This window comes from Leopardus geoffroyi, chromosome C2, assembly GCF_018350155.1.
Source record: "Leopardus geoffroyi isolate Oge1 chromosome C2, O.geoffroyi_Oge1_pat1.0, whole genome shotgun sequence".
In the NCBI taxonomy this organism is placed as follows: Eukaryota; Metazoa; Chordata; class Mammalia; order Carnivora; family Felidae; genus Leopardus; species Leopardus geoffroyi.
In genome coordinates this window covers 145,724,892-145,747,709 of record NC_059333.1, presented here as the reverse complement: position 1 = coordinate 145,747,709, position 22,818 = coordinate 145,724,892, and the positions used below count along the sequence as shown (strand labels likewise).

At 36.1% G+C, this 22,818-nt stretch overlaps 1 protein-coding gene across 10 annotated transcripts in view; it reads right to left on the bottom strand.

The window, feature by feature from the left end:
• RBMS3 (RNA binding motif single stranded interacting protein 3) overlaps positions 1-22,818 on the bottom strand; it is a 1,329,481-nt gene that overhangs the window by 404,962 nt on the left and 901,701 nt on the right. For all 10 annotated transcript variants that reach the window (XM_045436403.1, XM_045436406.1, XM_045436409.1 and 7 more), the window contains one exon: positions 20,050-20,141. In XM_045436403.1, the coding sequence (XP_045292359.1) occupies positions 20,050-20,141 (92 nt within the window). The remainder of the gene's footprint in view (positions 1-20,049; positions 20,142-22,818) is intronic.

Genomic DNA, 22,818 nt, shown 5'->3' with positions numbered 1-22,818 from the left:
ATGACCTTCAAACTTTGACAAACGATGTCATTCATTTAATCATAGACATCCCTTTAGAACTTAATAGTTGACTGGCTATATTACAGGAGAGGGGGAGCAATTTCATAATTTCAAACATGTCATAACATACTTTTATCATGTTGAATGGCTACAAGGAATTATTTTCCTATCATAGTTAAATTCTGTCATGCAAACATCAGAATGATATTTTCTAGGTAAATATTTTCTAGTTCAAAAACACAGCATTGTACAAAGATAATCTTCATATGTTTATGTATATTTACATATTTACATGCATTTGTTATATGTGACATATAACTGTGTCAAATGCATATATATGTTACATTAATTACATTATGCTATTAAGGCAGGCTCAATTGTCGCAATGAGTTCCTCATTAAAGAAGATTAATTTCATTTGCTTTTGATCAAGAGAGTTCTCATCATTATTCATGCTCTGACAATCCATTAACCAGGACATGTTCCCTGAATACTCAGCTAGGTGAATTCTTTACAAATAACATTTGTTGTATATTTTTTGTTAGATATTGTCATTTTTTATTACAAAATAATCATTGTTCTTTCTAGAGAACTGGAAGACACAGGTGTGCTTACTGAAGAAAATAAAAATCACTGTATTGTCTATCTAGAAATAACCATGGATAAAATTTTAGTTTATTTCCCTTTTTTGGGGTATGTTTTTCTATGCAAACATAGGGTAATATTAATGATCATTTTCTACCTGGTTTGCCAGTTGGTACTATACTATAACTGTTTTTCTCTTAAGATTAAATATGCTTCAGGAAACACCATTTCAGTGGATTTGTCATAACCTATCAAACTACTACTCTATAAAACCTATGTCTACCAGGATTATTCTTTCCTACTTGATATCATTCAAATTTTTCACACTTAAAATTTATGCTTAAATGGCCTCAGTCTGCATGCTGGATTTTTTAAAGCTAAGTATCTAGAAAGAAGTTCATAATTTAAACTCAACAAAGTAATTTCTGGAAAACTCAAATTCACATTTCAGCAATTTGGAACTTTACTGAAATATTATATTTTTGTTTTAATTAGTACAAATTTCATAGTAAAAATGATATATTTTGCTTACATTTCTTTAATTACTAGTAATATTTATGATAATTTATAATGTTATTGGTCCTGTGTATTTCTTCATCTGTGACCTATTTGCTTGTATCTTTTCTTATTTATTATATAATATATATTATATTTGGGTTTTAGTATATTTTCTGAGTGATGTGTGTGTGTGTGTGTGTGTGTGTGTGTGTGTGTGTATACATGAAGATATCAGCCTTTTGCACTTCAACTAGATAGTCTTTCTGTGGCTTCATTCAGAAGTATGAATATACAATTTTGTGGTCATGCCTTCAACAATGAGTAACCATTATCCATTGTCTTTTGACTTTTAACCCTATGGTAAATATGTGAAGAGAGCTAATTTTTATTTCCTTTTCAGTTAACCAAGTGTTTTCCCCCCTCCTTTATAGATGTCTATACATTTTTGAAATTTATTTTGTTATTATTACTTTTTATGTTTATGTATTCTTGAAAAAGAGAGACAGAATTATGTATTCTAGAGACAGAGACAGAGTGTGAGTGGGGGAGGAGCAGAGAAGGTGGGAGACACAGAAATGGAAGCAGGCTCCAGACTCTGAGCTGTCAGCACAGAGCCTGTTGCGTGGCTCAAACTCTTGAACTGTGAGATCATGACCTGAGCCCAGGTTGGACGCTTAACCGACTGAGCCACCCAGGTGCCCCCATAAGTTTTTATTTTTAATTTTAGCTGTTTAAATTATGCCAAAACATCCTTAAATATATGTCTTTTCTTTTGCTTGGAATTTGGTCAAACTTTCATGGAATATGTTCAACTTCCATGAAGGAACATACCAGCTCTGGAGAGTGGCTTCAGTTTACATATTTGGTTATTGCTTCCATCTCAGCTACCCTTATTTCTTCTTCTGGATGATATATCAGCTGTTATGTTGGATCTTTACTCTCTAGCCTGCATGTATAGCATATTCTCTCTCTCTATAATTTGACTCTTTTCTCCCCTGCAAATTGAGAGAGCTTCATTAATCAGTTCTCAAGACACTGACTTGATTTTCTATGGTGTCACTTCTGCCCCGAAGTATCACCGATATAGAATTTAGTTCTGCAGTGTGCTATTTTTTCTTCGTAATATTTCCTCAGTTCACTGTTGACTGTTCTCGTCTTAATGTTTCTGGATTTTATCTTACTAAATATGCTCAAATTTGTTCCCTCCTTGTAGATTTGACTTCTTTTACAGCATCCTTGCATCCTCCAGAGAAGCTGATCACAAACACATGAACAGCTCAGATATTGCAGGTTTGGTTCCAGACCACTTCAGCAAAGTGAATAGTGAAATCAAGCAAGTCAACTGAATTTTTTTGATTTCCCAGAGCATGTGAAAGTTAAATTCACACTATTCTGTAGTCTATTAAGTGTACAATAGCATTAGCCTAAAAACAAAAGCAATGTACACACCTTAATTAAAAATTACTTTATTACTAAAAAATGCTAACCATCATCTGAGCTTCCAGCGAGGCTTTTGGCCAGGGAAGGGACTTGCCTCCATGTTGATGGCTGCTGGCTGATCCGGATGGTGGTTGCTGAACGTTAGGGTGGCTGTGGCACTTTCTTAAAAAATACAGTTTGCCGCATCAATTTACTCTTGCTTTCATGAATAATTTCTCTGTAGTATGTGATGCTGTTTGATTGCATTGCACCCGTACTAGAATGTCTTTCAAAATTGGAAGCAATCCTCTCAAATCCTGCCACTTCCTTATCAATTAAATTTATGTGATATTCCAAATCCTTTGTTGTCATTTCAAGAAACCTCCGTCTTTGTTCATCCATAAAAAACAACTCATCCATTCAAGTTTTGTGAATGAGATTGCAGCCATTCAGTCCCATCTTCAGTCTCCACTTCTAATTCTAGGCCTCTTGCTGTTTCCACCACTTCTGCAGTAACTTTCCGCACTGCAGCCTTGAGCCACTCAAAGTTATCTGGGGGGTTGGAATCAGGAAATCATACTTTCATAAATCAGTAGTTTATTTCCTGGGAGTTTAGAATACGTAGAGATTTTTGTGTGCCATATCCAATCCAAAGTCTTCCCTAACAGAATAAACTCTTACTTTATTTGATATTGTATCCTTAAAAAGGGGTGATATTTCCTACATTTCTGATTAGGGCTGCTTCTGAAGCCAGATCCCTAAGGATACATGAGTGGCTGTATTCCTAGCAGCACGCAAATTAATTTTTGAGTGATAAGGATTTCAGTGATGTCTATCACTTTACCAGCAATTTACCTTTGAATTATAAAATATCTTAGTCTAGAGGTTCCTGCGTTGCTCAGTTGGTTAAGCATCTGACTCCTGATATCAGCTCAGGTTGTGATCTCATGACATGTGAGATCAAGCCCCACATTGGGCTCTGCACTGACAGCACAGAGCCTGCTGCGGATTCTCTCTTTCCTTCTCTCTCTCTTCTCCTCCCATGCTTGCTTTCTCTCTCAAAATAAATAAACATTAAAATTTTTTTAAAGAAAGAAAATATCTTAATCTAAATTTTACTTTGCACTGGACTTATCAAGCAGTTCTGTTTAGTTACCTTAAATGTGAACACCAGGAAAGACAGTTTATGTTTGACATATGAATATAATTTCCACATAGATCATAAAAGTTTAAAATCTTTCATCAGTGCAAGAAAAAAGGCTAAATGTTATTAATATAAGAAAATGAATCTTAGTATAGCTTCATCCAAGTTTATCTCCTTTATTGAAATGTGCAAAATTGCTTAAGTCATTTTTCCAGAGATGTTAAAAAAATAATTTCAATAGGAAAAGGAAGTCTATATTTATTTTGAATTTGATCATTTTTCTGAAGTTGAATATTCTTTTTGTTTGGAATACCTCTTAACATGGAAAAGGAGTAGATAGCTTTGCTTGCATAGGTTGGAATGTCAACTCCCACTGTTCTGGCCAAGGGACTCTGAATGCCATGGTGTGGTTGAATAATTCGAATAGTGGGTAAAATGTGTGTCCTGCAGGTGGAAAGGACCATCAAGCTGAACATGATGCCTAACTCATTCACAGCACTCAAATTTCCATTTTTTCTTCCAGTGAAATGCATTTGTGAATAGTTCCCATAAATGTCTAAGTGATACAAATCATAATGTAATAAATACAGGATGCACAGAAAGCCAGAGATCACAAAGACCTATCATTCAATTATGTTATGTTTAGCTTTAGGCTCCATTTTTAAACAAAAGACAGACATGCCATGGAGCTGCAAAACATTTTTTGTATTTATTGAGTAACTGCATGGAAAAATCATAGCTACTTGTGATAAGTAATCATCTTTTAAAAAGATATATGCTTAGTGGATATATATGGATGTAAATACACATATGCAATGTATACCCACTTCATTTAAGGCTTCTACAATGTAGGAGTTACTGATTTTCATTTTCCAATCCCTGATGTATGTTTTCTCAAGAAACAAAGATGTCCATCTTGTCCCATTACCAGTGTCACCAGCACCACCATTCCCCATCAGTAGTTGGAATGATTACCTTCAGCCATTTTTGGTGGGCTCAGGGATTACATTCTCCCAGATAATTGGTTAGGACTCAGTTAAAGAAATATCCCTCAGCAAAAGTTAGTTTGCAATCACAACAGTTTATCAGAAGCGAATTGTTACAATAACCTATACTGATTATTCATTCATTCAACAATGATGTATTAAGTTCCTACAATATAAATCAGGAACTCTAACACACACACACACACACACACACACACACACACACACACACACCCTCTGTGTGTTCCTGATGGTGGTGAGAGTGAGTTTGGGTAGACAGCTACTGAGCACACAGAGAAAGCCAAACCCAAATCTGTGGGCCAAGAAGACACTGCAAACTTGGGTTTCACCTACACTCTTGAGAAACCAAAAAGGAGTCTGTCAGCACCTAGGTTGGTGTGTTGTAGTTTCCAGAAAAGGCATACAAGCTTAAGAATTCTGCCACAAGAGGGAGCAAGAAGCATGGAGCAGGCATATTCAGAGAAAGTCTAAGGAAGCCTCAGAATCCCTAGCAGGGCTAATAAAAGGTATTTCCTCAGGTCAGTCAGTAAAGACTAGAGGAGATGATTGCCACTCCAAATTCAAGGAACATAAAAATCAAGGAAACATGACACCACCAAAGGATTACAATAGTCTTCCAAGATCTAACCCTAAAGATATGAAGATCTGCAATTTACCTGATAAAGAATTCAAAATAGCTGTTTTAGAGAAGCTCAGTGAGCTACAAACACAAAATGATGGGGCACCTGTATGGTTCAGTCAGCTGAGCTTTGACTTCAGCTCAGGTCATGACCTCACAGTTCATGAGTTCAAGCCCCACATCAAGCTCATGGCTGTCAACACAGAACCTGCTTTGGATCCTCTGTCCCCCTCCCTCTTCCTCTCCCCCACTCATGCTTTCTCTCTCACAAATAAATAAAACATTAAAAAAAAACACACAGAAAGACAAAAAACAAAACAAACACACACAAAAAGACAATTCAACAAAATCAGGAAAACAATAACTGAACAAAATGAGAAGTTTACAAAGAGATATAAATCATTAAACACAAAGGACACAAATTCTGGAGATACAGAAAACAATGAATGAAGTGAAAAATTCAATAGAGAATACCAAGAGCAGAATGGATCAAGTAGAAGAAAGAATATATAAAGTAGAAGACAGGACTTTGAGATTATCCAGTTGAAAGAGAAAAACAACATCGAAAAATAATAATAATGAATTTTTTAAAAAAGTGAGGGAGCATTTATGAACAATAGAAGACCATCAAAGAAACAATATGCAAATTATTGGAGTTCCAGAAGGAGAAGAGAGGGAGAAAGGGGCAGAGAGCTTATTTAGATAATGACTGAGGTCTTCCCAAATTTGAGGAGAGATTTGGATACAAGTTCAGGAAGCTCTTGGGCCCCAAACAAATGTAATTTAAAGTGATCTTCTCTAAGACATATTATAATGAAACTGTCTAAAATCAGAGACAATGAGAAACTTAAAAGCAGGTAGAAACAAAAGCTTATAACTTATAAGGGATCCTCCATGAGATTATCAGTGGATGTCTTAGCTTAAACCTTACAGGCCAGGAGAAAGTAAGATGATATATTTAAAGTGCAGGGCAGAAAAAAAAAAGCCAACCAAGAATATTTTTTTTCTGATAAAATTTTCTTTCAGAAATGAGAGATTAAAACTTTCCCAGAGAACATAAGCTTGAGGTAGTTCATCGCCATTAGACGTGCATTAAGAAATGCTAAAAGGAGTTATTCAACCTGAAATGAAAGGACACTAATTAGCAACATGAAAGCATGTTACTTTCACTGGTAAGTGAAATATGGTAGACAAGACACTGGTAAACTTAAGTATACCGTCAAATTCAGAATACTTTAATATTGTAATATGGTGGTGTGTTAACCACTTAACTCTTTAAAGGTTAAAAAACACAATAATTAAAAATAATTGTAATATAAATACAAATATAATAATTTTTTAGTGAATACACAGTATCAAAAGAGGTAAATTGTGACACCAAAAGTATAAAAGGAGAGAAATAAACGATTGTTTATATGCAATCAAAATTAAGTTGTTATCAGTGTAAAATAGACTATCATATCTATGAGATGTTTTATGTAAGCTTCATGGTAACTACAAAACAAAGTACAAACACAAAAGATAAAGAGAAGATAATCAAAGTGTACCACTGCAGATGATCATCAAGGAAAGGCAGCAAGAGAGGAAGAAAGGAATATGGGAAGTATACAACAGCCAGAAAACAATGAAGATGATATTAGTTAAGTCCATATGTTATCAATAATTATTTTAAATGTAAATGGGTCAAATTTTCCAATCAAAAGGCATAACATGGCTGAATGGATTAAAATCGAGAGCCAGCTATAAGCTGACTATAAGAGATTCACTTCAGTTTTAAGAACACACATAAGCTGAAAGTGAAGTGATGAAAAAGATATTCAATGCGAGTGGAAATAAAAGGTGAGCAGGGACATCTATACTTACATCAGACAAAATAAACTTTAAATTAAAAATGGCAACAAGAGAAACTGTTAATTGAGACAAGGTCATTGTATAATGATAAAGGCATCAGTTCATCAAGTAGATACAACAATACAATAATAGTAGGGAACTTCATTATTCTACTTTCAACACCGGATAGATCATCTGGACAGATAATCAATAACGAAACTTCTGATTTAAAATATACCTTAGATCCAAAGGACCTAATAAACATATACAGAATACTCTACACAATAGCAGCAATATACATATCGTTCTTAAGAACATATAGAACATTCTCCAGGATAGATCATATGACAGGTTACAAAATACACCTAAGAAAATTTAAAAAGGTTGAAATAATACTAAGTATCTTTTCCAACCATAATGTTATGAAAATAAAAATCAATAACAGGAGAAAAACTGGAAAATTCACAAATGTGTGGAGGTTAAACAACATACTCCTGAACTATCAATAGGTCAAAAGAGAAATCAAAAAGGAAATAAAACATATCTATCTATCTATCTATCTATCTATCTACATCTCTCTCTCTCCCTCCCTCCCTCTTTCTTTCTCTCTCTATAAATGTATATATATAACCATATATATAATCGTATATATATATGTATAACCATATATATAAATGCATATATATAACCATATATATATAACCATATATATACCTATATATGTATATATATAAAACCATACACACACACCACACACACAATTTTGATGAAAGAAATTGAAAAAAAACACAAATAAATGAAAAAATATCTCATGCTTATAAACAGAAATAATTAATGTTAAAATATCCACACATATATCTTGCAACAAAAAAAGGAGATACAACATACCAAAACCTATTGGATGCAGCAAAAACAGTTCTAAGAAGTTTATATAAATGCCTACATTAAGAAAAAAGAAAAACCTCAAATAAACAACCTAACTTTACACCTCAGGGAACTAGAACAATAACAACAAAATAAACCTGAGTCAATCCAAGAAAAGAAAAAAAACAACAGCAACAACAAAAACCAAGGCATATAGATGAAATAGAGACCAGAAAAGCAACAAAAAGTATCAACAGTACTAGGAGCTAACGTTTTAAGAAATATATAAACAAGACTGACAAACCTTTATCTATGAAAAAAAGAGACCCAATAAATAAAATAAGAAATGAAAGAGGGCACATCACACTTGATACCACAGAAACACAAAAAAACATAAGATGCTACTGTGAACAATTATATACCAACAAACTGGGTAACCTAGAATAAGTGGATAAATTCCTAGAAACAACCAATCTGCCAAGACTGAATCAAAAAAAAAAAAAAAAAAAAAAAAAAAAAAAAAAAAAAAAAAAGAAAGAAAGAAAGAAAAGAGAAAGAAAAAGAAAAAAGAAAGTATGAACAGACCAGTAACAAGTAAGGAAACTGAATCAGTAATCAAAAATGTCCCAACACAGAAAAGCCCAGGGCCATATGGTTCCCCTGGTGAATTCTATCAAACACTTAAAGAATTACGGCCTAACCTTCTCAACTCTTCCAAAAATTTAAAGAGACAGGAATACCCCCAAACTCTTTACTAAGGCAGCATTACTCTGATACCAAACCCAGTATGAATTATGTAAGAGAAAGAAAACTATAGGCCAATAACCCCAATACATATGGATGTAAAAATTCTCAATAAAATGCTAGCAAACCAAACTGAACAGCACATTAAAAGAATCATACGCCATAATCAAGGGGGATTTATCTTTGGTATGTAAGAATCGTAAATGTAATACACCACAATAATGGAATGAAAAATTCACACCATTGTTTCAACAGTTGCAGAGAAAGCATTTGACAAAACAATATTCTTTTATAATATAAACTCTAAACAACATGGATATAGAAGGAATATTCCTCAACATAATAAAGGCCATAAATAAATGATAAGTTCACAGTTAACATCATATTTAATGGTGAAATGCTGAGGACTTTTCCTCTAATATCAGGAACAAGACAAGGATGCCAATTCTCACAAGTTTTATTCAACATAAATACCGGAATTTCTAGTCAGTAATTAGGCAAGAAAACGAAATGAAAGGCATCTAAACTGGAAAAAAATAAGTAAAGCTGTCTCTGTTTACAGATGACATGATCCTATGTATAGAAAATCCTAAGGATTTCACTGAAAAGCTTTCAAACTAAAACACTTTCAGTAAAGTAGGTAGGATACAAAATCAACATACAGAAATTGGCTTTTCTATGCACTAACAATGAATTTTCTGAAAAATAAGTAAGGGAAACAATCCCATTCAGAGCAGCATCAAAAGGAATACAATACTTAGTAATAAATTTAACCCCCAAAATGTAAGATCTGTGGACACTGAGAGCTACAAGTTTGATGAAAGAAATTGAAGACACAAATAAATGAAAAACTATCCCATGCTTACAAACCGAAATAATTAATGTTAAAATATCCATACTACCCAAAGCCATCAATAAATTCAATGCAATCCCCATCAAAATTCCAATGGTATTTTTCACAAAAATAGAAAAAAAATCCAATAATCATATGGAACCACAAAAGACACTGAGTAGTCAAAATAATCTTGAGAAAGAAACACAAATCTGGAGGAATCATACTTTCCGATTTTAACTATATTACAAAGCTATGGTTATCAGACAGTATAGTACTCACATCAAAATAAACACATACACCAGTGAAATAAATTCTAGAGCCCACAAATAAACACTAGCATTTACAGTCTGATAATCTTTGACAAGGATCCAAGAATGTTCATTGGAGAAAGTACCTTCTCTTCAATAAATAGTGTTGGGAATATTGGATACTCACACACAGAAGAATGAAATTGGATACCTATATCATGCCACTCATAAAAATTCACTTGAAATGGATTAAAGACTTATACATAAATCCAGAAACCATAAGACTCAAAAATGGATATATGGGTTGTAAAAGCCCTCTTTATAATAAGGGGTTAATATCCAAAATATATAAGCACCTCATGTGACTCAACAGTAAAAGAAAAAAAAAACACTTTATTTAAAAATGGACAGAAGAACTGAATAAACATGTTTTTCCAAAGAGAATGTTAAAATGGCCAGTAGGTCCATGAAAAGATGCTTGACATCACTAATCATCTGGAAAATGCAAATCGAAACCTCATGAAATATTGCCTCACAAACGTTAACATGCCTCACACGTTAAAACAGCTATCATCAAATAGGCAAATAATAACAAGTGTTGGCAAGGATGTGGAGAAAACCCTTGGGCACTGTTGGTGGGACTGTAAATTGGTGCAGCCACTACTTAAAATAGTATAGAGTTTCTTCAAAATAGTAAAACAATAGAACTACCATATATGATCCTGCAATCCCACTTCTGGGTATATATTCAAAGCTAATGAAGGCAGGATGACAAGAGATAGCTTCCCTTCCATGTCAATTGCAGCATGTACAATAGCAAAGGTATAAAAACAACCTATGTGTCCATGTATGAATGGACAAAAGAGATATGGTATATATATAAAATGGAATATTATTCTGCTGCGAGGAGAAAGGAAATCCTGCCATTTGTGACAAGTATAGAACTTGAGTGCATTTTGCTAAGTACAATAAGTTCAGATGAAGAAAGACAAACACAATACGATATCATTTATATGTGGAATCTTAAAAAGCTGAATTCACAAAAACACAGCATAATGGTTGCCAAAGACTGGAGGTTGGGGGAAATGCCTCCAAATGTTGGTCAAAAGATACAGAATACCAGCTATAAGATAAGTAAGTTCTGGGAATCTAATGCAGGGCCTGGTGATTCTAGTTAATAATACTGCATGACATCCTTGGAAGTCTCTCAGAAGGTAGATCTCAAATGTCTTCACCACAAAAAAGAAATGGTAATTATGTGAGGTTATAGTGGTGTTAAGTAATCCTACTGTGATAATCATTTTGCAATATATGAACGTATGAAGCCAATGACATTTTACACCTTAAACTGACTCAGGGCTTCATATAATTTATATCTCAATAAAGCTGGGGGATAAAAAGAAATCGAATAGCCAAGCACCACTAGACTAGAGAGAAACATTAGCAGCTTTACAATTTTCTTTGATAGAACAAATCTTTGAAACCCAATAGGTTTGGGTTCAAATCTAGCATCACCATGGACTACCATTGTGAACTTGGGTCATCCCTTGTTTCTTCATCTGTAAAATGGAGATAATAATATCTACTTTGCAGGATCCTAGTAAGGATTAATTAGTACAGTAAGTATAAAAGCACTTATCTTATTTACTAGCAGCAGGTAGAGTGTATCACTCTAAGTGAAATAAGTGAGACAGAGAAAGACAAATACCATATGATTTCACTTATATGTAAAATCAGAAACAACACAAACCAAAAAGGCAGACCCATAAATACAGAGAACAAACCGGTGGTTGACAGAGGGGATTAGGGCTGGAGGGTTGGGCAAAATGGATGAAGGAGAGTGGGAGGTACAGGCTTCTAGTTATGGAATGAATAGTTCATACACAGGAAAGGTTTGGTGTGGAGAATATGATTATATCAACGGTATTATAACAGTGCTGTATGGTGACAGATGGTAGCTACACGTGTGGTGAGCACAGCATGATATAAAGAGTTGTCCAGTCACTATATTGTACACCTGAAGCTGGTTTAACATTGCATGTCAACTATGCTTCAAAGAAAAGGAAAGAAATGCAATTTGCTTTACCCCATACGTGTTGTCTGTTTCCTTGCCTCTTTTAGAATAGACACAGGTAAAGGCCTTGCAGACAGTCCCACAGCACGCCAGTGGTAAATGCAGAAACAAGGTAGGTCACATCTGTCAGTACTGAGGGGGTTTCTCCATGCTAGGATGTTAAACCACTAAGAATAAATATGTAACATATATTTCTAACATTCAAATTCATGCAGTAATTTTCTTTAAGGTACGCTACAAAATAAGATAGAGAAAGCAATTAGAGTCAGCTAGCCAGGGAAGCTTCCATCCCTTCTCAAGGTATTTTCATGTGGTAGGAGAATGGTGTAACACTCCTGGCCTTTTTCTTACTTGTTCACTTACTTAATACTCCCAGATGGGAGGAGTAATGATTTACCTGAATGGTGAGTTCAAGAGCAAGAACTCAGCAAGGGTGACTCATCTTCTCCCTCCATTCTCATGATCCAACAGACAACACATTCACTATATTCTTCTAGGTCTACTGCCATAACCCACCTTTATCCCTTTGCAGGGAAGCCCATACTTCTCCAGCACTTGCTGTAACTAGATGGGATCACATCTAATTTTGGCATTCACTATTTGAAGACTCATTTTTCTCATATACCTAAGCCACAGTTTCCTAATACAGTCCTTCCAGTAATTGAATCAATAGTTGTTTGTTTTTTTAATTTTGATGTTCATTTATTTTTTTTCAATGGGATCAGAATCTACATGGGGACAAGGTGATGCTTTTAATTAGGTCCCTTCAATCCACACCAATGCTGACCAGAGACAAGATCTTTTCCATCCAAGTTTAAGAACAAATGACTGAAGCCATGAAAGGAGATTGTTCATTATTACTTCTAAACAGTATATCAAGAAACGAGCCATGGATTGTGATCAGCCTGTGGATACACTCTGTTCAGAGGTAGGACAAGAGTTGATATTCTTGCAAATTGAGGAGAACTTGTAGTCCACAGATACCCTGCAGTAAAATCGTATCTGGACGCCTGGTACAGACCTCGATTTACAACCCAAATTAAGGTACATTTTTTCATTGATTTTTGTTTTTGTCAAATGCTAGGCAAGAAGGAAATTCCATTAGAGCACAAACCCACCGTTTCACCAAAGAAAATACAGTGGAGTCCTCGCAGAAGCACTGGGTAGCACCCACCACCTGATTATGTAAATCGTTTTGTAGAAGCTAATACAAATATTTAACTGCAGAGGATTCTACCTCAAAAACTTTAAATAATTAACAAATAGGATTAAGATCAACCCTGACAATTTCAATATTGGGTTTTGTATCTCTGCATTCAGCATTAGGATTAAAAAAAAAAAAAAAAAGGAGCCAAGTCGTCATAGCCAACAAAGCAGACACTCACAAATATTTTACAGACATGTAAAAGACCAATCGCTAGTATTTCTTTTACTGACAAGTTCAAAAATCTCCATCATGAGGAAAATAATACTCCGTGTTTGTGACAGATGTTCTTCTGTTGGAAATGTCTTTCACAAGAGCATGTGACACAAAGATTCATTTCAGGCAATGACACAGAGCAAGGTTTTCATTACATGGCATCATCAGTCATCCAAGAGTAATGAACTGTGTTAAAACCAACATTGGGCTGCCATTCTTTGGAATTACAGTTATTTAAAGAACATCTCATAACAGTGGTGTAGGGTATCTTGTCATATCTTTATATCCACCAGCACAACAGAACCACAGGATGTGACGAAGTATTGGAAGGAAATATGTACAGACTCAATTAGAATTTGGTTCTCATGGAAAATAACTTCTGAGAAATGCACCATTATTATAGATTGAAACCAGAGACTCCCACAAAACAAATAAAGGAGGAAGTAATGGTGATATATCCGACTCTTCCATTATTAAGAAGTGTGGGATAGAGATAACAAAGCCCAAAGATGCCAGCTCACTGAAAAGTCTGCTTTATTTTGAATTACTATAGAAAATTTTTTCATAAAAATCTCTTATTATGAGATTATACTATAATTTGCTCTCTTCCTTTCTTTTTGATCTCTCTTCAGATACCACCTCATCAGAGAGATTTGCCCTGACCACTCTACTCAAAATGCGTTTCGACCCAACCTTCAACCACCTATATATTTAGTATCCTTAACCTCTTTTGATGGTCATAGGACCACTTTTTTCTAATCTATTGTAGCTCTTTGTTTATTTTCTGCCTTCTACCAGAAGAATGTGATCTTCATAAAATGTTGGTTCAATGCTATACCTTTAGTATGTAGAACAGCCTTCGTACATAGTAGGTGTTCAACATAAATGCACTGAAAAACTAAGAGAATTAAAGACATTTCTACCTAAATTATAGGCTATATCCCTTATCACCCCGAGAAACGTTTTGGGATATGGACAAATGATAGTATATAGGCTTCTCTGATCCCCTGATTTTGTTGAAAAAACAAACGAAACAAAAATGCCTGGACATTATTCTTGGGATACTAGCATCCCCAGACAGCACTTGCCCATCATTATGTAATGTATTGATCGACTTTCCCACACGGTCTCAGGAAGCAACATCAACCCTATTGGCTACTGAACTTGCCTTTAACTAATTACTCTCTCCTTCCCACATAAGAAGTTTTGAGAAGCTTCCTTGTTTGGCTGAATTATGTGTAGCCCTGACCCCACTGTAGGGACCCATGGACATCAAATAACCTGCTTACTCTCATATACCTAGAGATGGTAAAAGCAGAGGCTCTTAACAGGGCCTTTGATGACAGGAGTCTGGCATGTGCCTGTGCTTTCATAAGAGCAGCTTTGGTTGATAACAAGCCACATCATGAGGCTAGCAGTCAAACTTAAATTTTTTTTTTCTAGAATATTCTATAAAGTAGGCCTTCTTCCATTAACTAAAATTCTCCTATTAGAATATAACTGTTAGGGTTATGTAATAACCACAGGGGTAATGTATTTTCAACTAATTTTATGCATACACATATTTGAATTTACAGAATCATTTTCCTATATTGATTTTTAAATTTTTATCTCTCTTGATGTCAGATGAATAAAATTTCGTTAATTTTAATTTTTTTCCTTAAAGAGAACTACTATTAAGGTCATTGATTTATAGGAGAGAATTCCTTTCCTCTGGTCCCAATCTAGTTCTCTGCCATAGTTGACATGGGATTTAAATACTATCCCTGATATGCTTAACATCCTCTTGGACACTTGGTCTCTTTTGTGATCACTTAGCTTTGATTTATTCTACATATCCCACAGTGATGGGAATCATCTTTGGTAATTGGAATGGCAGTGCTAAGAGCAGACCTGATAAAACCTTTTTTTAAGGGGACTGAGGAAGGGGCGACTCCTTCTCTGTGGGCTATTCATTTAGAAAGAGATGTGCTCTGTTTACCTGAGTTTGAAATTGATAGATAGAAAATAAGAAAGAGGCCTGCTAAACTTGAGATAACTCAAGGTTTGGCTGGTAATAATTGTTGACTGTTCAATATGTAGAGCCATTCCAGAATCTCCAAATTTATGTCCAGGAAAACTCAGTTTCTAGAGCTGTATAGCCCTCTAGTGAGGCCTCAGTGACACCAGGAGGAATAATGGACAAGAAAGATCTCTCTAGAAGTCAGACAGGGATTATAAGACTGGCTAACCAGTGAACTTACTGTACTGCAAAGCTAGAATTCTATTCCTGCCCCCAGTAATCAGCAATTGCAGCTGGTTACCCATTCTCTCTGTTCCCAAACAGTGGTCTTCCTTTAGTTTCACGTATCCTATTTTTTCTCTATTGTTGTATGCTGTGGAAGATGGGATAGATAACCTGTCTTTTAAGCTTATGAGTGCTAAGCCAGGAGAGGCAGCCGTGTCTGAGCCTGTTAGGGATGACGGCATCACCAGATGTGATTAGAGGATGAGGCTTTGAGGTATGCTCCTTTGAGGAAGGAATGAACGCATGCTACCCAAAATGTACAAATGGGAAGAATGGTGTAATGGATGTTGGACAGCCAAAAAGATGAACTATTCTTAATTTTCTCTACTAGAGGCAACAAAGCTAAATTATTCATAATCCTAGGATCTTTTGCAGCTAAGGAGAAACCATATGACTCAGTGTGGGCCATTATGATGTAAACACAAGTTCCTAAGTTAGGATTCTGAGAAAGCTTTTAAAAGGACCAAATCAGTCAGAATGATCCATCAGCTTCAGATTCTTTTGTTTTTCCTGGTTAAGATGGATAGCATATCTGGGCTTTAGAAACAACACATGCAGGGGTGCCTGGGTAGCTCAATTGCTTAAGCATCTAATTTCAGCTCAGGTCATGATCTCATGGGTTCATGGGTTCAAGCCCTGCATTGGGCTCCATGTGGGCAATGTGGAGCCTGCTTGGGATTTCTCTCTCTCTCTCTCTCTGTCTCAAAAATAAACATCCTTGATCCTTGAGGGCACCCCAATGCATTTGCTCTTCATTGCCTATCTATGGCCTTCTTATTAATAAGAAAATAAACATCTACAAGGTTAAGCTATTCTTAGATGTTTTTGTTTCTCAGCTCTTTTTACGCTTACAGAGACACATTCCTTAGCCTATGATTTTCTTCTAAATACACTGAAGTTGGCAAGAACAGTAACAGCCAATATCCTTAATCCAGAGCAATCCAGTAGCAATCCCAGGAGAAGGACTAAATATTTAAAATCCAGAATAAGAAAGAAGTTTTATTCAACTTGATTCTCCAACACCTAGCACAGTGCCTGATACTTAGCAGGTAATAAAAATGTTTGCTGATGTTATTTATTTTATTTCTCAAAAAACTGTTTTATAATGACATACCACTTAAAGCAAACATTAGAATTCATAGAAGGTTCAGTAACAAATTTGAATTTAATGAATAACAACATTCATTGAATAATTAACATTTATTGAATTCTTAGTGTAATCTAAGCACTATGCTAAATTCTTTGTGTATTTTTTTAATTAATTCTGACAGGCATCCTTAGTCCAATAATGTTAAGTATTATTATTAGAGAGTTTCAGAGATATTTAAATTATTTAGCCAAGGCCACACATTCAGGTGGTATCAGAGCCAAAACTCAAGGCCAAGTTTATCTCTCTCCAAACCTACACTCAACCACTATGTACTACTAGAATATTCTACATCTGCTCTCTTCAAAGGAACATTTTCTTTGATCCCTAAAAACTCTTTTTGACAGAACAGCAAGTATACAGAAAATGTTAGTTTGTGTTAATGGCTATACATTATTAATCAATTACCACTTACTGGATGATTTATTGTTTGATTCTTCTTAGTTGACAAATCAGTTGAATTTTTCATATGCACACACTGGAATAAGTTAGCTAGAGCGATTCCCTTGGACAGCTTTGTGAACACTCCAGGTTGCTACTGGGAACCTAGATTATTTGTAGCCTTTTTGCTTTAAAATCCTAGAGTCTTTAAAATGTAGCACCACAACCTGCATGGTAGGATATTGATAGGAACAAGGATGCAGGAGGCGATTCAGTAGATACTTAAACGGCAAAAAATATAGTGCAAGTTTCACACACCCTGCGGACTGCAGGTTTATATGATAATAAATTATAGTTATCACCAGGACAAAGGGAAAAAAAAAAGGCCATGAAATCCAATAGCTCAGTGAGAAATCTGCTAATACAGGTGGTCAAGCTTGTTCCATTTCATTGTCAAAGGGAGGCTATTTATTTGCTTCTGGGTAGTTAAATTACAGAGCCATTTACTGCTGAAAGTTTTCTAGTACGTAGATGTGGATCTAAGGCTCTGGGCTTTAGACTCAAAGTCTGAGAGAAAAATAGAGGAATAAGAATTTACTCCACAGACAGCATAATTGATAAGGGAGAAATCTTTCAGCAACTCCAGAAATAAAACAAGTGTTTTTAAACATTCTGATTGGAATCTCCTTACATTGAACATTGTACAGTGAACATTGGGGACAGGCTGAGGGGAAAAACGCTGGCTATAATGAATAACTTTTTAGAAGCTCTTTAAAATATATTCCCTTTGATAGCCTCCTATTTAGGTAAGAGGTCAGTTATTGGTGTACGTGTGTGTAAGAGAGAGCGAGATAGAGACAGAGATTCCTTGTGTACCAGAATGCTCAGAAACAGAGGGAAAATAGCCATGATGGCTCTTCAGTAGTTATAAAACCAATGCCAACTTTCTTTGCCTGTTGTGCAAGAGGATAGGGATTTTTATCCAACAAGTAACACTACACATACATTTATATATATTTTTCCCAGAACATTTCCAAAACTTGTTAGTCCATCAACAAAATAAATCAAAGATACTCCAATAACATTTTCTTCATAAGCATTTTTATAATGATTTTCTTGTCAGTTGCCTTTCAGTCTATCTGCCTGTCTCCAGCAACTATATTTTACCACTTGTTTCCTGGGTATTAGATTGCTGGCTTAAGTTGCCAGGTAACTTAACTCTTTGCCAAGTACCCCTTAAACCAAGACATGTATATATTTCCCTTATTAATTACAAATATTGATTTCATCCATCTTAGTTCATGAGCAAATTGGAAGCTCCAGGCACACTCTTGATGAGGAATACATTACACAGCAGAAAGAATTCAAATTCCAAATTATATAGCCTTGAAAAACAACTAATGTGTTGTAAGAGGGCTATGAGTCCACCAACATAATCTATGTGGAAAGTGACCTACAACCAAAGATTAACAGATATGAGTGGTATCAGCTTACTAAAAGGTATCTGAAGACGAAGAAAACCATATACCCTACCTCTGGTTATCTCAGGTTGAAACTGAAAAATATTATAAGGGGATGTTAGCAGTCATAACAAGATCATAGGAGCGAAAATTTGATGACTTGGTCTTATGGGGATGGTTAATGGTAACTACATGAATTGGCCCCATACATGAATGTGGCCCAAATGCATTAGGTCTGAATTTCATGATCTGTTGGTTTTTTTAGCTGACTTTTGAAAATCCAGAGACAAATTAATTCAATAGCAGTAATCAAAAAATTATTTAAAAATTTTAGGTGCATGTGAATAAATCCAAAATGACCATTAATTGGAAGCAAATACGTAACAAGCATCTATAGGCTATAAATAATTTTCTTAAACTTTTTATTTGAAAATAATTGTAGATTTACATCAAAGTGTAAAGATATTATATGGAGATCCCATTCACTCTTTACCCAGTTCCCTCCAAGTTTATCTTACATAATTACAGCAAAATATCAAAACCAGAAAACTGACATCGATATGCGTGTATAGTTCTATGACATTTTAACATACATGTATAATATTCTTATAATCACCACTGCAATTAGAATTCAAAACTATTTAAAATGATCGTATTTATTTTCTTGAGTATAAACATGCATTATGATTCCAGAGAGAAAGCTCCAGACTACTGTTTTACAAAACAACGAATGTGTATTGAAATTTATTAATATCTAGGAAATTATTATTTAGTAAAGCTATACATAAAGGTCAAAGTGAAATTCTAACAATACAGACAATGTATGCTTTTTTAAAAAATGTTTATTTTTGAGAGAAAGACAGAATGCAAGCAGGGGAGGGCAGAGAGAGAGAGGGAGACACGATCTGAAGCAGGCTCCAGGCTCTGAGCACATAGCCCCATGCGGGGCTCAAACTCAGGAACCGTGAGATCATGATCAGAGCCAGTTGGAGGCTCAACCAACTGAGCCGCCCAGGCACCCCCCAGACAATGTATGCTTTAACTGAACTCATTTCCTTGCATAGACCAGATAATCTCATGATTCAGCCATCAGCTGTCCCCAACATAACAGTAATTTTTTAGCACAGTTTACCAATGACAACTTGCTGAGAATTATACTACTCCCAAACTCTTCACTGATGAAAGCCCTAGACACACACACACACACACACACACACTTCCTTTTTCAGGCAAAACAGAGCACTTCACAAGTGCCCTTAATGTGCTAATGAGGTCACCATAACAAAAGAGCATATTAATAAGTATACACAAAGAAACAATGAAATAAACCAGCCAGGATTTTCCAAACCAAACCTATTATAAGGCGCCTTGCCTTCCCTAACAACTAAATGTAATTCAAATCATTGCAAACTCCAGTTCTGATTCAGCTCACAGCCATGGAGAAACAGACGATCACAAAAGAAAACAAAATCTAAACGCCAATCTTACCTTGGCCATCTGTGCCTGCACGCCATTTGCCTTGAGAGATGCTACTGCTTTCTGTGCGGCTGCAGGACTGTCAAAATCCACAAAACCGTACCCTGTGAAAGTACAATACCCCTTGTTAGTACTGCATCTCTATCATACAGGGGGACGGTGTGTTTGTGGCCACACTTTCATTCGTAACTTCTGGAATAACCACAAAGCCTCTCAAGCCATTGGCCTTCATATGTCAGGAGAGATACCACGATACCATTAAATGTAAAATTGTTAAGTCTCTTATTTTCTGGAGATTGGGTATGCAGTCAGCCATCTGATTTGGGCTAATCGGACGAGTAAGGTAACACATTATTTAACCACGACCCTCTTCAATGACTTTGCGGCAAGGATGAGGAGCACAAAATGCTGAAAACGATAGAAAAGTCTGTATCTGAAGTCAATTTTCAAAACCTCAAAAAAGCTCATGTTAATAAAAAGCCTCGATAGATCAGTTTATTCAAGTGATTACTCACAACCTCTACAGTGCCTGGCACCCAGTAGACATTTAATATAATAAATGTATGTTGACTGTGTGAATGAATGAAGGTTGTGAATGCGAGTTAGGGTATCAACCCAGTTCCAGCTGATACGTAAGCCCATGCTAACTCACCACAGAACCTTGTCTCACTTGATGACAACATCTTTTTATTTAAGTTTATTTACTTATTTTGAGAAAGACAGAGAACAAGCAAGTGGGGGAGGGACAGAGAGAGAAAGGGACAGAGAGAATCCCAAGCAGGCTCAACTGTCAGCACAGAGTCTGATGTGGGGCTTGAACCCACAAACTGAATATCATGACCTGAGCCCAAATTAAGAGTCAGACACTTAACTGACTGAGCCACCCAGGTACCCCTCGATGACATCTTAACTAAGACTTTTTCACTCTTAAGTGATGTGTGATTGAATAATTAAATAGTCAAGCTTCTTTTTTTTAAATATTTTTTAATGTTTATTCATTTTTTGAGAGAGAGACAGAGCATGATTGGGGGAGGGCAGAGAGAGAGGGAGACACAGAATCAGAAGCAGGCTCCAGGGCTCTGAGCTGTCAGCACAGAACCCGATGTGGGTCTCGAACTCATGAACCATGAGACCGTGACCTAGCCGAAGTTGGACGCTTAACCGACTGAGCCACCCAGGAGCCCCTCAAGCTTCTTTAAAAATAATTTAAACAGCGACCGGTGTCACATATTTGTTACTGAAGTATAATCTGAAAAAGGCACAGGAGTTCCCTCTACTGTTCTCTGCCCTTGTGCCTGTGTAAGTGCATATACAGAGTGAGGCCAGGGGAATAGCTAGAATCAATGAAACAGAATCAATGGAAAGGCAATTCTGTAGGACCATAAACTAGCTGATATTAGTCTGGGGCTTTAGCCTAACTGTAATGTCAGCTGCCCTAAGAACATCTCAAAATTAGAAAGCTCAAGCATGAGTATGAGGGCAGCTTTACCTGGCATGTCTAACAAGCCCATCATACGTATCCTCTTCTTATCTGTCAGTCACGGATTTGCTCTGCACTCTCATGCTTGTTCCCCAGAAGTCTGGAGGTGAGCAAGCCTAGTAACCATGCTCTGGGACCCACCCCGCCATCGCCAAAGAAGAGCGCAAGGGAATTCAATTACCAAGTTGTTTCTTTTAATTAACTTTTTAATTTTCTCCCCTCGAATCCCTGCTTCTTTTCCTCCCTCCCAGCATGGTATCCTAAAATGAACTTGTTACACAGCAGTGTACCATAAAATGCTCTTGAAAAGCTGGGCAGAGAAGCTGCGAAGTTTGTGTTTCTAATCCAAAGGGAAGCCCGCTCTGTAAGTACTGCTAATTCTTCTCTTCCCACAAAATTCAAACTATGTGAGTAACAGGAGTCTTGCCACCCACTAAGATGAGTCAGATAGGGGAAAATAAAAGCAGAAAGAGAAAGGGGGAGAAAAGAACAAAATAAGTCAAGAAGTAGGGTCAGGGGAGCAGAAGGTAAAACTAAAGTGTAGATATTATCTCTTATGTATCAATGTGTCGTGCTGGGTGGTTGACATGTTGATAACTGGTGAAATGATAACTTCATGTATCACTGGCCTCGAGCCTATCCATGATACATGAAGAAACAGACGCTCAAGCCAAACGGCACAAATACCCACTAATTTCAAGCTGCCTCATTGCCAGGTCCAGGATTTGAAGTGAAGTCGTCATAAGCCCTTCCCAAATGCACCACACAATGAACTACTTTATAACCCCACTTTGCACAGTCTTTAGAGTACCCCCTGAAGCCTACTTGGAAGAGGACACAATTCTTGAAAATTCCTTGATTTTGAAGTTAGGACACAGAACAAAGCAGTTCCACAAGTGGATTCAATGCAGTTCATTTAGTCCGTACATTTATTAATGGTTGAATTTCCAGTAGAACGGGCTAAATGAAATTTGACAAGGCACCCCCTTCCACTTCATGCTTTGGTCAGTTGTCCTTATCGATTCACATGCTCATTCTTTCATTCAATAATGAAATTCTGGGGTGCCTGGGTGGCTCAGTGGGTTGGGCATCTGACTCTTGATGTCAGCTCAGGTCATAATCTCACGGTTCATGGGGTCAAGCCCCACATTGGGCTCTGTGCTAACAGTACAGAGTCTGCTTGGGATTCTTTCTCTCTTTTCTCTCTCTGCCCCTCCCCTGCTCATAGGTGCTTTCTCTCTCTCTCTCTCTCTCTCTCTCTCTATTTATCTATGTCAAAATAAAGTTAAAAATTTTAATTT